Consider the following 12,930-nt stretch of genomic DNA (forward strand, 5'->3'; position numbering starts at 1 on the left):
GGTTATCTTGCCAGCCTTGTATTGCATTTTAACTTCCTTTATTTAGTTTTAATACAGGTTTTTTGTTTTGTTTTTGTTTTTTCTGTGTATTACAGACTGGCCTTGAATCTAGGGCTGCTGTGCCTTAGTTTCTCTAGAGTTTCGTTTACAGGTTTGTAGCCACCATGGCTGTCTTACGCCTCAGTTTCAGAAGTGTTCAGGGTGGACGGATGAGTAGGTGGAACTGAGGGGTTATTCTGTGTCATTAATAAGTGGGGTGAGACGGTCAGTGGTGCACGCCTTTAATCCCAGCACTCAGGAGGCAGAGGCCAGCCTGTCTACAGATTTTCAGGGCAGCCAGGGCTACACAGAGACCTTGTCTTGAAAAAAAAGGAGGTGGAGGGTGAGGTGGGGAGGTGGAAGTAGTGAAACTGAATTAGTGTGTCTTTCAGGAACCCACATAACTAGTTCAATAGTTAGCCTTTGCTAAAAGTTGGTTGTATTGGTGTGTTACATAAACTTATGATGAAGGTTCCTTGAGTTGTCCTCTCAGGGAGTACCATAGGTAGACTCTGAACGGGAGCCTTGTTGCTTTCTTCATAAAGCATGGCTGGTCCTGCAGCATGGATTCTAAAGTCATGGGTATTTTATGGGGCTGATTATCTTTCCTTGAGTCACGCCATGCAGTGGATATTGAGCCCATCAATTCCAGTGCCATGGGTTGTATGAATTCCTGCTCTGGAATTTTCTTAGGAGAGGTGCTGTTCAGACTCTGATTTAAGTGAATCTCGGGGTGAAATATCCCCTGAAAGGCTCAAGGGGAGTAGAGGCCAGTGTCTGAAGGGGCTTCAAGGAGCTGTTTTGGTTCTGTTATTAACAAAGGGAGTAGAGCACAGACCTTTAGTCCCAGCACATGGGAGGCAGAGGCAGGCGGATCTCTGTGAGTTGCAGGCCAACATGCTCTACAGAGAGAGTTCCAGACCAGTTGGGGTTACATGGTGACTCATAAAGAGAACCATCCCAAATGTAAAAGTGGGTTTTTTCCCCACAGCCCCGAGTTCCTGAGACTCAAACTGTATTTACAGACACCTTGGCCGTAAGCTTTGACTGTTCCCAGCTGACTCATAGAGTAATCATCCCATTATTCTATTCTGAGTTGTACCATGTGACTGGTTACCTTTGTTCCTCTCCCATGCTTCTGCCCTTCTCCATGTTCCTGGGGCAAATCCTTCACATCTGGCTCTATCCTAGAATCCTTGCTTCCTATGGAATTTCCTGCCTCAGCTACAGCCAGCCAGTCAGCTTTATTTGACAGGTAAAGCTTCCAGACAGACAGAGATTCCTAAGAACCAAGCACAAGCTTGTTCTCGATCAGTGCTGAACTCTTCCGTGTGGGCCTCAGCGTGCTAGTCCAGCCCCTTACCTCTGAGCCGTGTAGTTCCAGCCATTTTCTGTTTTCTCTTTGAGACAGGGTCTCATGATGTTTCTCAGGCTGGCTTTTCACTTGTTAATTCTCTTGTCTCAACCTCCCAGGAAGCTAGGATTACAGACCTGCACCACCAGACTTGCTTACTTAGGTACAGCTTCTGAAATGTGTCGGCAGATCTTGGAGATGGAGATATATATATATATATATATAAAATCAGTCACTTTGTCCCTTGTTTTGGCAAGATCCCTTGTACCGCATGCTGCTGCTTGGTTGTAAAGCAATACCAACCCCACACATGAAGCTCTGAAGCTTGATATGAATGTTTTGTAGTTGGCACATGATGGCTTTGAATTGTGATCCTAAAATAATAGAAACTACAACCGCTAATGATTATATCATTCCACAAACCTATGTTGGAGAACACTTTGAAAAAGAATTTTTAATCTGAAAACTAAGGTAACACCCCCCATTCCGCAAGGCACCGTTTCATTGTGTAGCTCTTGCTGGCTTGGGGTTCACTATGCTGACCAGGCTGACCTTGAATTCACAGAGATCCTTCTGCCTCTGTCTCCCAAATGATCAGAGTAAAGGTGTATATTAGGGAATGGAGGTATGTACCTCTCCTGAACGGGTAAGAGAACACCCCTATACCTATTTAAAACAAGGCATTCAGCACAATGCCCAAACCAAGGTTAAATCTTTAAATTATATTAAGCAGAAAGTACTTCATGAAGGTACTCATGGAAATGGCTCATCCACATGAGGAGTAATTTGTGCTGGTTGTAGCAGAGGAGGGGAACTGAGCTGCTAGAGCAGTTCCAGAGTCATGGGAACCCTTGACAGAGAGAAGGGATTGCAGGTGGAATGGCTGTCTGGCCTCACCTGTGTGGTCTTGGATGTGTTCCCCTAACTTCTCAGTGCCTCAGGGACCAAAGACCAAGGTCGGGGTCAGGGTCCCATCTCTGAGGGGAGTGGAAAGCACGTGTAGGCTTTGGTGAGGACAGAATAAACTCATCTGGAGAAAACACTTGGCAAAAAAGGAAAGCATAAAGAAAGCCCTCAGTGAATAGCAGCGCTTGGTAGAGTGCCTGGAAACAGATGACACTGGGGCAGGGACCAGGGCACTAATTCTTGTGTTGGACTCTGATTTGTCTTAGGGTCTCGGATTGCAAGCTGGCTGCCAAGTTTTTCAGTTGAAGTGATGCACACTACCAACATTCTTGGCATCACGCAGGCAAGCAACTCTCAGCTAAATGCCATGGTAAGAATTGCTGACTGTTTAAGATGAGAACTAGTGAGTGGTCAGGAGGGTACAAGGAGCTCCATGACATGTGAATAGTGTGGCGGGGATAAGGGTGCATGACCTTGCTGGTTTCTCATAGCACAGCCAGGTTTTCAGGGACCACTTCCATTTCTTTCCATTCACTTCTCTCTTCTTTGTCTCCCTCCCCTCTTCTCTCCCTGTCTGGAACAAAAGATTAAATCCGGGCCTGAATGTACTAAGAGTGCTACCACAGAGCCTTGACACGATAAGCTAATAAGCTGGTGCTGACTAGTGAGTGCTCAGGTAGTAAGGCAGGCAGCCACACCAGTCAGGAGCTTGCTTGTGTTTTACCTGTGGCAGTGCTCACTACCAGGTCTACCTTACTGTGACCCAAGCCTACGCTGAGACTCCTTGATTTAAGGAAACATTCAGAAGGAAGTATTGACAAGAGTGAACAATATAAAGAATTACATAAGAATTATCAAATACATTTTTTTGTTTCTTTACCTCCAAAGTGGTGTGTGTGTGTGTGCGTGTGCGTGTGCGTGCATGTCTCTGCACCTTGTAACTTTGAGGCATGCTGTTGGCTCAAGGAAATTGTCCAAATACTTTTTGTTTTTGTATTTTTCTGAAGCTGTGTATTTGGTTTTTGGAATAGGGTTCTGTCTGACATGGAATTCTATGTAGAACAGGCCTGCCTGCCTTTTTTCCTCCTGAGTGTTGGAACTGAAGGCATGTGCCACCAAACCTGGCCAACCTTAAGTTCTCTATTGAAAAAAAATTGTGCTAAAAGTCTGTCTCTGAGCTGGGTGTGGTGGGGCATGCTTTTAGTGCCAGCACTCGGGAGGCAGAGGCAGGAGGATTTCTGAGTTTGAGGCCAGCCTGGTCTACAGAGTGAGTTCCAGGACAGCCAGGGCTATACAGAGAAACCCTGTCTCGAAAAACAAAAACAAAACAAAAACAAACAAACAAACAAAAAGTCTGTCTCTGTGAGTGGACTGTACTCAGCTCAGCAATTGCAGTGCCCTCAAGGCAGGCAAGAGTCTTCTTGGGAAGGGTGGTTTGTGTGTAAGCTCAAAGGTTGGCAAGATGGTGTACAGGAAGGAAACAGTTGCTCAGGCTGTGGTGAGGTTGTACTGGGAACTTGAGAAGGGTTTGTCAAAGGAAATTCTTTTCTTTTTCATCCCTTCCTCTCTCCCTCCCTGGTCTCTCCCTCCCTGGTGGAGCTCTTGGGAGTTAATCCTGGGTATTGCTTATATGTGTGGGCTCCTTCTTTCCTCCCCTCTGCCTCTGTTCCCTTCTCTTCTCTCCTCCATCTCTCTGTATGCTGGGCACTAAACCTAGGGCCTTGTGCCTGCTAGGCAAGGGTTTTGCTACTGCACTACACCCCTGTCTCCCTGCTTTCAGAGATAGGTTCTCTAGTCCAGGTTGGCTTGAACTCATGATCCCCTTGCCTCAGCCTCCTGAGTATTGGGATTAGAGAGCACATGGGTTGTTTTTTAGTGAGGAATGTGTGACTAGGAATGATCTTTGGAGAAAGATCATTTTGTAGAAGTTGAAGGTACAAAACCTGTAGAAATACTGACTGCAAGGGTATCACCCTTGAGGTGAAGGGGTAGGGTGGAAGTGGAGAAGGGAAGAGAGCTTTAAAGATAGAAGGAGGGGTGGATAGAGCTGCAGACAATGTTTGGGATTTGGGTGAAAAAGGAAAGATTGATTGGCTTACAGTAGGCCAGAAGTAGAAGCAATTTGAATGTGAATGAACAGAGAGGAAACGTGTGCAATAGTAGAATAGTGCTCTACCTTAAAGCTGTGGGGATTCTGGCCCTTGCTATCCTGTGGAGACATGCGAGGCCGGTATGCGAAGGGAAAAGCTGGGGGTAAAAAGACAGGATGGAAATGGTTTTTGATCACAGCAAACATAGAAAACATGGCTCCTGCTGTCTCCCTCTTGCTCCTTCCTCTGAGATCATCACCATGTAGACATAGGTGCTCTGGAATGGAAGAGGGCTGGAGGGCTCTTGGCTGACTCTGGCCTGCAACAGCTACATTCCAGGAGGTGTGAGCCTCCTGAGAGGTGGTTGGTTTAAAATCTTAGGTAGGCCCTATCAGCTCTTTAGTCTACTTCAGATGATTCAAATAACTAATTTTTAGCACAACTGATTTACTGGAACTATGCATTTTTAATTAAAATCTAGTATTTAACTGACTGGATTTTCTGGTAGAAAGATTTATGATAGTCCAATAAAATGGGTCCAGCTTTGTTTTCCTTTTTCTTTTCCTCAGTTGGTGGAGAGCTAGGTGAGGAGGGGAGAATTCCGTCTGCTTGTAGAGACTCTTCCCACTTTGCTTTGATTTGATTGGGGTGAAAATGTTCCTTCCAGTCTACATACTGTGAGGGGGTCTCCAGTGATGTGGAGCCTTGGTCCCTCTGGGCACTGAACATCTTGCCATTGTCTCTCCCAGTGACTCAGCAAAGCTCTGGACAGTTTTCACCTGAGCTGTTCTTTCAGTTGCAGTGCTGAGACACAAGCCATCGCGTGCAGTTTGTGATGCTGTGCTCCTTTGAAACTGACATCCAGGCCGGATAGTGGTGGCACACACCTTTAGTCCCAGCACTTGGGAGGCAGAACAGGTGAATTTCTTGAGTTCGAGGCCAGCCTGGTCTACAGAGTGAGTTCCAAGACAGCCAGGACTGCACAGAGAAACCGTGTTTCGAAAAACCAAAAGAAAAAAGAAAAAGCAAAACAAACAAACAAACAAACAAAAAACAAAAAAGGAAACTGACATCTAGTCGTACTCCAAGGCAGTGGTCTTTCCTGCTTCTTCCTCTCTCTTTTCTCTCTTGCTCTGTAAATTATGGAGATTTTTCTACAATACAAACCTAGAATGCAAGCATTTATAAAATATATATTTATATGTATAAAACACATGCATATGTTCATGCGTGAGTGCATGTGTGTGCACACACACAAGTTTTGAGGTGCTTGAATGGAAGTATGGATGAATTTGAAGTATGGATGGAAATGTATGTATTTGTCCTGTACACACATGGCTAACCTCTAAGTGCGTGCAGTGATGGATCTAGAGCATTGTTGGAACATTGTCGTTCTGAGGCAGTACTAGATATTTCCATAATCCTATTATGTACTCAGGTTGGTATTGAACTTGTAGATCCTCCTGCCTCTGCCCCTGGGTGCTAGGGTGAGAGTGGCATGTCACCATGCCTGGCTAAAAATTGACTTTTATAAATTAAAAAGATGGGCTGGAGAGATGGCTCAGTGGTTAAGAGCACTGACTGCTCTTCCAAAGGTCCAGAGTTCAATTCCCAGCAACCACATGGTGGCTCACAACCATAGGATCTGATGCCCTCTTCTGGTCTGTCTGAAAATAGCTACAGTCTACTCATACACAAAATAAATAAATCTTTAAAAAAAAGTTTATAAATTAAAAAATATATTTTAGGTTTTGCGTATGGAAATTTACATTCTTTAATTCTGTTTTTTTAAGTTGCAGTATAATTTGTATACAGTAAAAAATGTGCTTTGGTTAATCTCAAGTATAGCTCACACAGCTGTGTAGACTTAACCAACAATAGTCAGAGTGGCTCTGCTGCTCCTCTCTGTGGTTCCAAGGCTCTTTTGAGGTCAGTTTCTCCCCAGCCAGGGCCTCCTGCCTGCTAGACAAGCTCCTGAGCAGAACGCCCAGCCCCACATTGCTCTGCTTTCCCTCTCCCTGTGCCTGTCTCCAGATGTCATCTAATGGAGTCCCAGTCTGGCTTTCACATCAGGTCCTTTCCCTTGGCACAGTGGATATGAATACTACACATGCTATGTCTGAACATCTAACTTTAAAAGGATCCCGTTAGCCTAGGATACACGTAGGTAAATACAGGCACACATAAAGTAATCAGATAGATCTTTAAAGCCAGAAGATACTTTGACTTGACCCTTTCTTGAGATCCCACTAGATTTCTGTCTGGTCTTTACTTTGAAATTGCTGGTATCCCAGAGGTCTAGTACCCTACAACAATAAAAAGAAAGCAGTGTGCCAGTGATCTGCTGAGCCAAAGTGGCCTTTACCTGTGCTTTCAAGATAATAATGTCAGCCTCTGTGTCCAGGGCCTGCCAAGTGTGCGTACTGACCCTCAGATCTGCTGAGAGTGACCTTTGCTGTGTGTCCTTCATGTTTCTCTAGGCTCATCAGATTCAGGAGATGTTCCCTCAGGTCCCGTACCACCTTGTGCTCCAGGACCTCCAGATGACACGCTCCGTGGAGATAACAACAGATAACATCTTAGAAGGACGGATTCAAGTACCTTTCCCCACGCAGGTAAAACTGGGGCTTTATACCTAACACATGTATTTTATTTTTACAAAGACTTAGTCCTAACACCTAGATATTATTTATAATTTGAGGAAGGGTTTATATGAATTTCATTTTATTCAAATCTTGCATGAGAAGGGATTAACCAAAGGTAAATACAGATAATTCAAGTACATTTTATGCAGAAACATACTCCAAATCAGCCTTCCCTCGCTGCAGGTCTGTACCGGGATGCCATTGGCTTCTGTCAGAGGCTGACATCTATTTTTGTGAAGAGCAAAAAGTGACTATTTAGGTTCTGCTTGGTCCACAGTCTGCTGCAACTAAAGCGGCCATTGGCAGTGAGGATGTGGATGAGCAAGACTGTGGTCGAGTAAAACATTCATTGTAGAAGTAGAGAGGGGTGGACATGGGGCTATGGTTTATGGAGCACTGGCACTCCAAGAGAAGGCTGGTTGTACATCATGTGGTGAGTTAGTGACAGTTCACATATCTCAGGGAGCTGAGGCTTGGACTTTGGACTTCATTAAAAAGGTCAGAGTTTGTGCCTCATCACTCGGCCTCTGAGAGGCACAGAAAGAGCAACAGAGGAGCCTTCAGTCACACTGAGGAATGTACTGTAAGGCCAGACAGTCGTCTACCAAAAGTCCCTGTGTACAGTCTATAAGTGAACAGAAATGTAGCAATAAAATTCAAAAAGATGAGGCTCTTTTGACGAGTGTAGCCTTTGGAGACAGCTGGGCTAAGGTGCTAGCTAGCTATATGGTCCCTTGGGTCTCAGCTCTCTGACCTGACTGTTAGCTGCCTTTGGAGCTGGCACAGTTGCCGCATAGGGCTGGATAGGGCTGTCAGTGAAACACATAAACCAGACAGCAGACATGAAGGTTCTCAGACCTTAATCGATAAAGCCTGTGGGGAGGACCCAGAACATCTCTAGTCTGGAGACGTAACTGCAGTGCCTGCTTCAGAGCACTTTAGGAAGGTTATGAAAACCTGGAACCGTGTTTACTCCACGCAGTTGCCCTTTGCCCTTGCTTTTATTGTGCAATCACTATTATTAAACAGGAAGCTGACTATGGAGCAGTTACTAACCACTCTCAAACATGGAGCTCCATGAGCGCCTCCACATCCTTCATCTCACCTTTCAGGCTGTGAGCTGTGTCGAAAACTGTCACCTGCCCCTTTGTCACCCCACCCTGAATGACTGCATGCTTTCTTTCAGCGGTCGGATAGCCTGAGGCCTGCACTGAACAGCCCAGTGGAGAGGCCCAGCACTGACCTGGAGGAGGGAGAAGCTTCTGTCCAGGTGAGGTCAGCTTGCCAGGAGCTGTGCTGCAGGAGTGCAGTGTGGTCCTGCGTTACTTACAGCCACCTTGCCCTTGGCAGCAACAGCTTAAGGGAAGAGCTGTGTATTTTGGTTAATAGTTGAGAGAGTTTTAGTCTGTCACAGTGTGTGTGTGGGGGGGGGGTAGTTGAGTTCATGGTGACCAGACCTTTTGATGGAGGAAATTTCATTATCACAGGCTAGAAAGCAGTGAGCAGGGCAGAGACAGAAGAGGGTTATCACCTTGGAAGGCCTGACACTAGTAACTTACTTTTGCCTGCTAGGCCCCACTGTTAGAGTCCCGTTTTCCGTATCCCATTCATGATTGGAGCAGGCCCTGGTGGTATGCCTCCTCAGAGCCCAAGACTCCTGCTTCTGCTTCCTGTCTGGCAGAAGTTCCAGCAGACACTTGTGTAGGGATGCACTTGGCAAGAGAAGGCAAAGGCCTGTGTTAACAGCTACCTCTCTGTCCAGACGGAGCGTGTACCACTGGACCTCAGTCCTCGCCTAGAGGAGACCTTGGACTTCAGTGAGGTAGAACTAGAGCCCATTGAGGTGGAAGACTTTGAGGCCCGTGGAAGCCGCTTCTCCAAGTCTGCTGATGAGAGACAGCGCATGTTAGTCCAGCGTAAGGATGACCTCCTGCAGCAGGCTCGAAAGTGAGTTGATTCTCCAGCCCTAGTTGGCACACATAAGTTACAGGGCAGATGGCAGTCGGGTGCCAATGTGTCTCAGCCTATACCTGAGGAGGAGCACTGTTAACCCATGTGACAGACACAGGTAAGAAAACGATACTTCGGGTGGTTAACCCTGCCAGCACCTGAGGGAGGTCTGCCTTTAGGATTCCTCTTGAGCACTGTTCTGTAGACGGCAGTCGGAGCCAGGCACCTGTGTTCTGTGAGCTCCCTGCAGTCGGTGGTAGCTGGAGCACACACTGTGCTTGGGGGTGGGAAGAATCTTACTTCAGTTCTTGTATCTGGGTTGTGAGCCTTGCACAGACCTGTTGCCATAAGACCCAGTGCTGTCTGTGGGAGGGAGAGAGGGAGAGCAGAGAAAGTTGAACTGTCATTTGATCATCCTCTCCCTGGGAATTAGGTTCATCCATGGACGAGTCTTGCTGGCCTTCCCTCCTGGCTTCTTCCCTCTGCATCCTTCTTGGCTCTGCCTTCTTCATCACTTCCTCTCCTTTTATAGTTTTGGGTTGAGTACAGGGCTTTACACACGCTGAGCAAGTGCCCTGCTGCTGAGCTGCACTGTACCCTAGCCATGGGCAAGGCTCTTCTCATCACAGCATGGGCTTGAGTGACAATGCTTGTGGAGAAGGGGAAACTGTCTTCCAGTTTCCCATCTTTCTCTCTCTTTATTTCTTATAGGCGGTTCTTAAACAAAAGTTCTGAAGATGATGGGGCCTCAGAGAGACTCCTCCCTTCTGAAGGCACATCCTCTGACCCCGTGACCCTGCGCCGAAGGATGCTGGCAGCCGCTGCTGAGCGGAGACTTCAGAGGCAACGGACAACCTAGTGCTTCCTCACCTTCCTCAGCCTCCTGCCCAGCTCTACCGACCGGAAGAGGCCTGTCCCAGTTCTGCCTGCTGTGTGGAGACCTGCGACTGCATTGCTGCTGCATAAAGCATGTGGTCTTTAGTGTGTGGACAGCTGACAAATTTAATCCTTTGTAATACTTTCTTTGTGACATTTCTCTTCCCCTTAGAAACATTGCACATTTTAACTCTAGGCATGGCCTCTTCTGGTGTTGACTGGACTTGTTGGGAGTAGGGGATGAGCAAAAAGAAGTGGGCAGTGGGGCGCTCGCCTGCCTGCAGCAGCTAGTTTGAATTTCTGTTTTGATATAAGCCACAGCAGATGTTGGGTATTTTAGCACCACAGCTGGGAGGAAGCACAGATCTCGGGGAGGGTGCATAACAGCAGTCAGAAGGTGTGCGCGCAGCAGGAGCCTGGCCACCACAATGGCAAGGCAGCCTACTATTAAATGCTGAGCTTAGGGAGGAGGCCAGTCCCACAGGCTCCTGGACCTCCAGACCAGCAGGGCATCGTGTAGAAAGAGCTGGTTTGGTACCTGGAGTAGAAAGAGGAAGCTCAGGGCTGCAGAATGAGGAGACCCTTTTCTGCCCTTAACATTCAGGACCAATCTGAGCCCAGTCCTCAGCTGGCTTCACTTCCGTCACTCTGGTGCTCTCGCATCACAGAAGCTTGCCCCCATGGCTGCCGCCTCTTCCTTTCCACTCCCTGCTTAATCTAGGCATGGGAAGGGGTTGCATAGCAAGCTTTGGTTATGACTTTAATTCCTTGGTCAACCCAATTAGGCTATGCTAAACATATGGGTTTGATCCTTGGGAAAAGGCTTGGGGCTTGCCCAGCAGGGGCAGGGGTGTTTGGAGGACACTGCTGAAGAAACACCTTTCGTATCTTTCTCCCCTGGAGCCCTTCAGTTCCCTGCTTTTGTTCCTGTGGGTCTCATTAAACAGAAACAGAGGATGTTGAATAATCCACATGCCTCAAGCAGTCTCCGTCCCAGATCGTCTCACGTTCTCCACGTATTTAAGGATTTGAAACATGCAATCATAGGATACATAGTTTTATGTCCCATTGGATTAAGGTTTTTTTTTTTTAATGTTTCAAAACATAGTTTTATGGTAGTCCTTTTGGGAAAAATCCAGTATTATCTAAAATGATTGGCAAAGTTAAATGTATTTTACATACCTGGAAGTTTTTAGACTGTTGATAAGTAACTGAGAAAGGATAACAGACGCCTAGGTGAAGATAATTTATTTCAATAAATCTTTCAAAAGCCTTACCTTGAACTGCTGTTAGTTAAATTCCTGTGGGTTTTTGTTTTGTTTTGTTTTGCTGAGAGCATAGCAATTTGTTTTTATTGTAAAGCAACAATAATAAAAAGCAATCTCTTGTAGGTGTTGTGTGTGGGGCCACTGGATCCCACGCTGCTCTTGTGTGTGCTGTTTGGGTTGCGGTGTTTTATAATCCTGTTCAACTGGGTGGGGTGTGGTTTTTCCTGTGTTTTACTTGGAAGAGGAAGCACTGAGCTTGTCTTTGACACCTTTCCAGGCTGCACATGAAAATAAAGGGGAAGCTAAGTCCACTGTTCTTCCATTTCAGATGTCGGAAGGTGGAAACCACTTGCAGTTCGTTTCAGAGGGTCTACAACATTGTAGAATATTGAACAGGTGTAAATGGAAGTGCCTTAATGTGGCTTAAGATGGTCCAAGGAGAGATGTCCCAAGTCTATGCTTGGTTTGCTCCCTCTGTAGATGGGTTGGGTCAAAGGGAAGCTGGTGACGAAGTAATCTGGAGAGTCAAGGATTCTGGGTGCAGTAGAAGGCTTCTAGCTGTCATCACTTCTTGGGGACACTGGACAAGTGCTAAGTGAAGGCACTAGCTCCAAGAGGCTTCTGGGTCATTTTGGAACTATTCTGTCGTCCTCTTTTCCTTATTGGCCATATTTAATTTTTGTCTTCTTGGATCCTTAATTATTTTCTTTAAACTTTGGCACTTTTATGTAGCAGAGAGGATGACTGCAGATTTACATTAGGGTTGGTTTGACTCTTGGGTGCTCAGGTAGCCTCTGACCTTCCCTAGAGCAGTGCAGACAGTGCTCGTCAGTTTGCAGCCAGCAGTCCTGACCCTTCCCTGAGAGCTCTTTGGTAGCTGGGAACACACGAGTAGGCTTGTTAAGGAGTTGTGCCAGTCTGCCTTGGAAGGCTCTCTGTCCTACCTGAAGATCCATTCCCCATGTCTGCTTTCAATACGTTTGGAGGTGGTTCTAACCCTGGCTGTACATGGAGTGTGTGTTTGTTTATAAATAATGTATAGATTCTGCCCCTGTGCTGCTTGTACTAAACCTTCCTCTCCCTAGCCTTTCCAAAAACTGATTTCTTACCTTTCCCTTAAGAAAGAAGGCCATGCTAGGATGTAACCTACTGGGTACTGCCTTGCCTAACATGCACAGGGTCCGGGACTCTATGTTCAGCACTGGGGGAAATAGAAGATTAAGGTTTAAAACAAAATTGGCTTTTATCTCTCTGTAAAAACCACTTATAGACTGGTAAGTTGGGAAAGAACTTGCTAGAACGTAACTCACTTTGAGAGAAATCCAGACTGGTCTGGTCGTGTTCACCTTTGGCCTGCCGTTGGGATCTTGGTTTGTCGGCTGATACAACAGTCAAGGTGTAGATTGGTTGGAGGTTGTGTGGTTCCCTCTGTATTCAGCAAGTTGGAGTGAAGGCAGTTGGTAAGGAAGCCACTGGAAAAGAGGTGTGGCTTGGTGGAAGAGGCTTCTGGGTGTGCCTGCATTTACCAGGTACCCATGACAGCTGGGGACAGGACCATTAGACTTGGTCTGAAACAGTTTTGTGTCTACACCTTCACACATATACCATGCTGGGTTCAAATGACCAAAGGCTATGACATGTGTCTTCTGAGCTAAGAATTTCCACGTGGGGTGCTGTTGGGATAGGATTTCATTAATAGACCTTGTAAGGTTCCCCCATTACACTGATACAGAACATGCCCTTAGCTGCTTGCCTAATGACTGGCCTGTGGTGTGAGGCATTTTGGTAGGCCCAGTCGCCAT

The 12,930-nt window shown here is 46.4% G+C and overlaps 1 protein-coding gene across 2 annotated transcripts in view; it reads left to right on the forward strand.

Annotated features, from left to right (window-relative positions):
- Window positions 1–11,143, forward strand: part of Amfr (autocrine motility factor receptor) — a 41,392-nt gene extending 30,249 nt beyond the window's left edge. For both annotated transcript variants that reach the window (XM_021169645.3, XM_085843699.1), the window contains exons 10-14: window positions 2,566–2,669; window positions 6,870–7,004; window positions 8,221–8,304; window positions 8,797–8,981; window positions 9,696–11,143. In XM_021169645.3, the coding sequence (XP_021025304.1) occupies window positions 2,566–2,669; window positions 6,870–7,004; window positions 8,221–8,304; window positions 8,797–8,981; window positions 9,696–9,843 (656 nt within the window). In that variant the 3' untranslated portion in view covers window positions 9,844–11,143. The remainder of the gene's footprint in view (window positions 1–2,565; window positions 2,670–6,869; window positions 7,005–8,220; window positions 8,305–8,796; window positions 8,982–9,695) is intronic.
- Window positions 11,144–12,930: the final 1,787 nt, after the last annotated feature.

This window comes from Mus caroli, unplaced genomic scaffold (assembly GCF_978045245.1).
Source record: "Mus caroli unplaced genomic scaffold, Mus_caroli_1 scaffold_10, whole genome shotgun sequence".
Taxonomy (NCBI): Eukaryota; Metazoa; Chordata; class Mammalia; order Rodentia; family Muridae; genus Mus; species Mus caroli.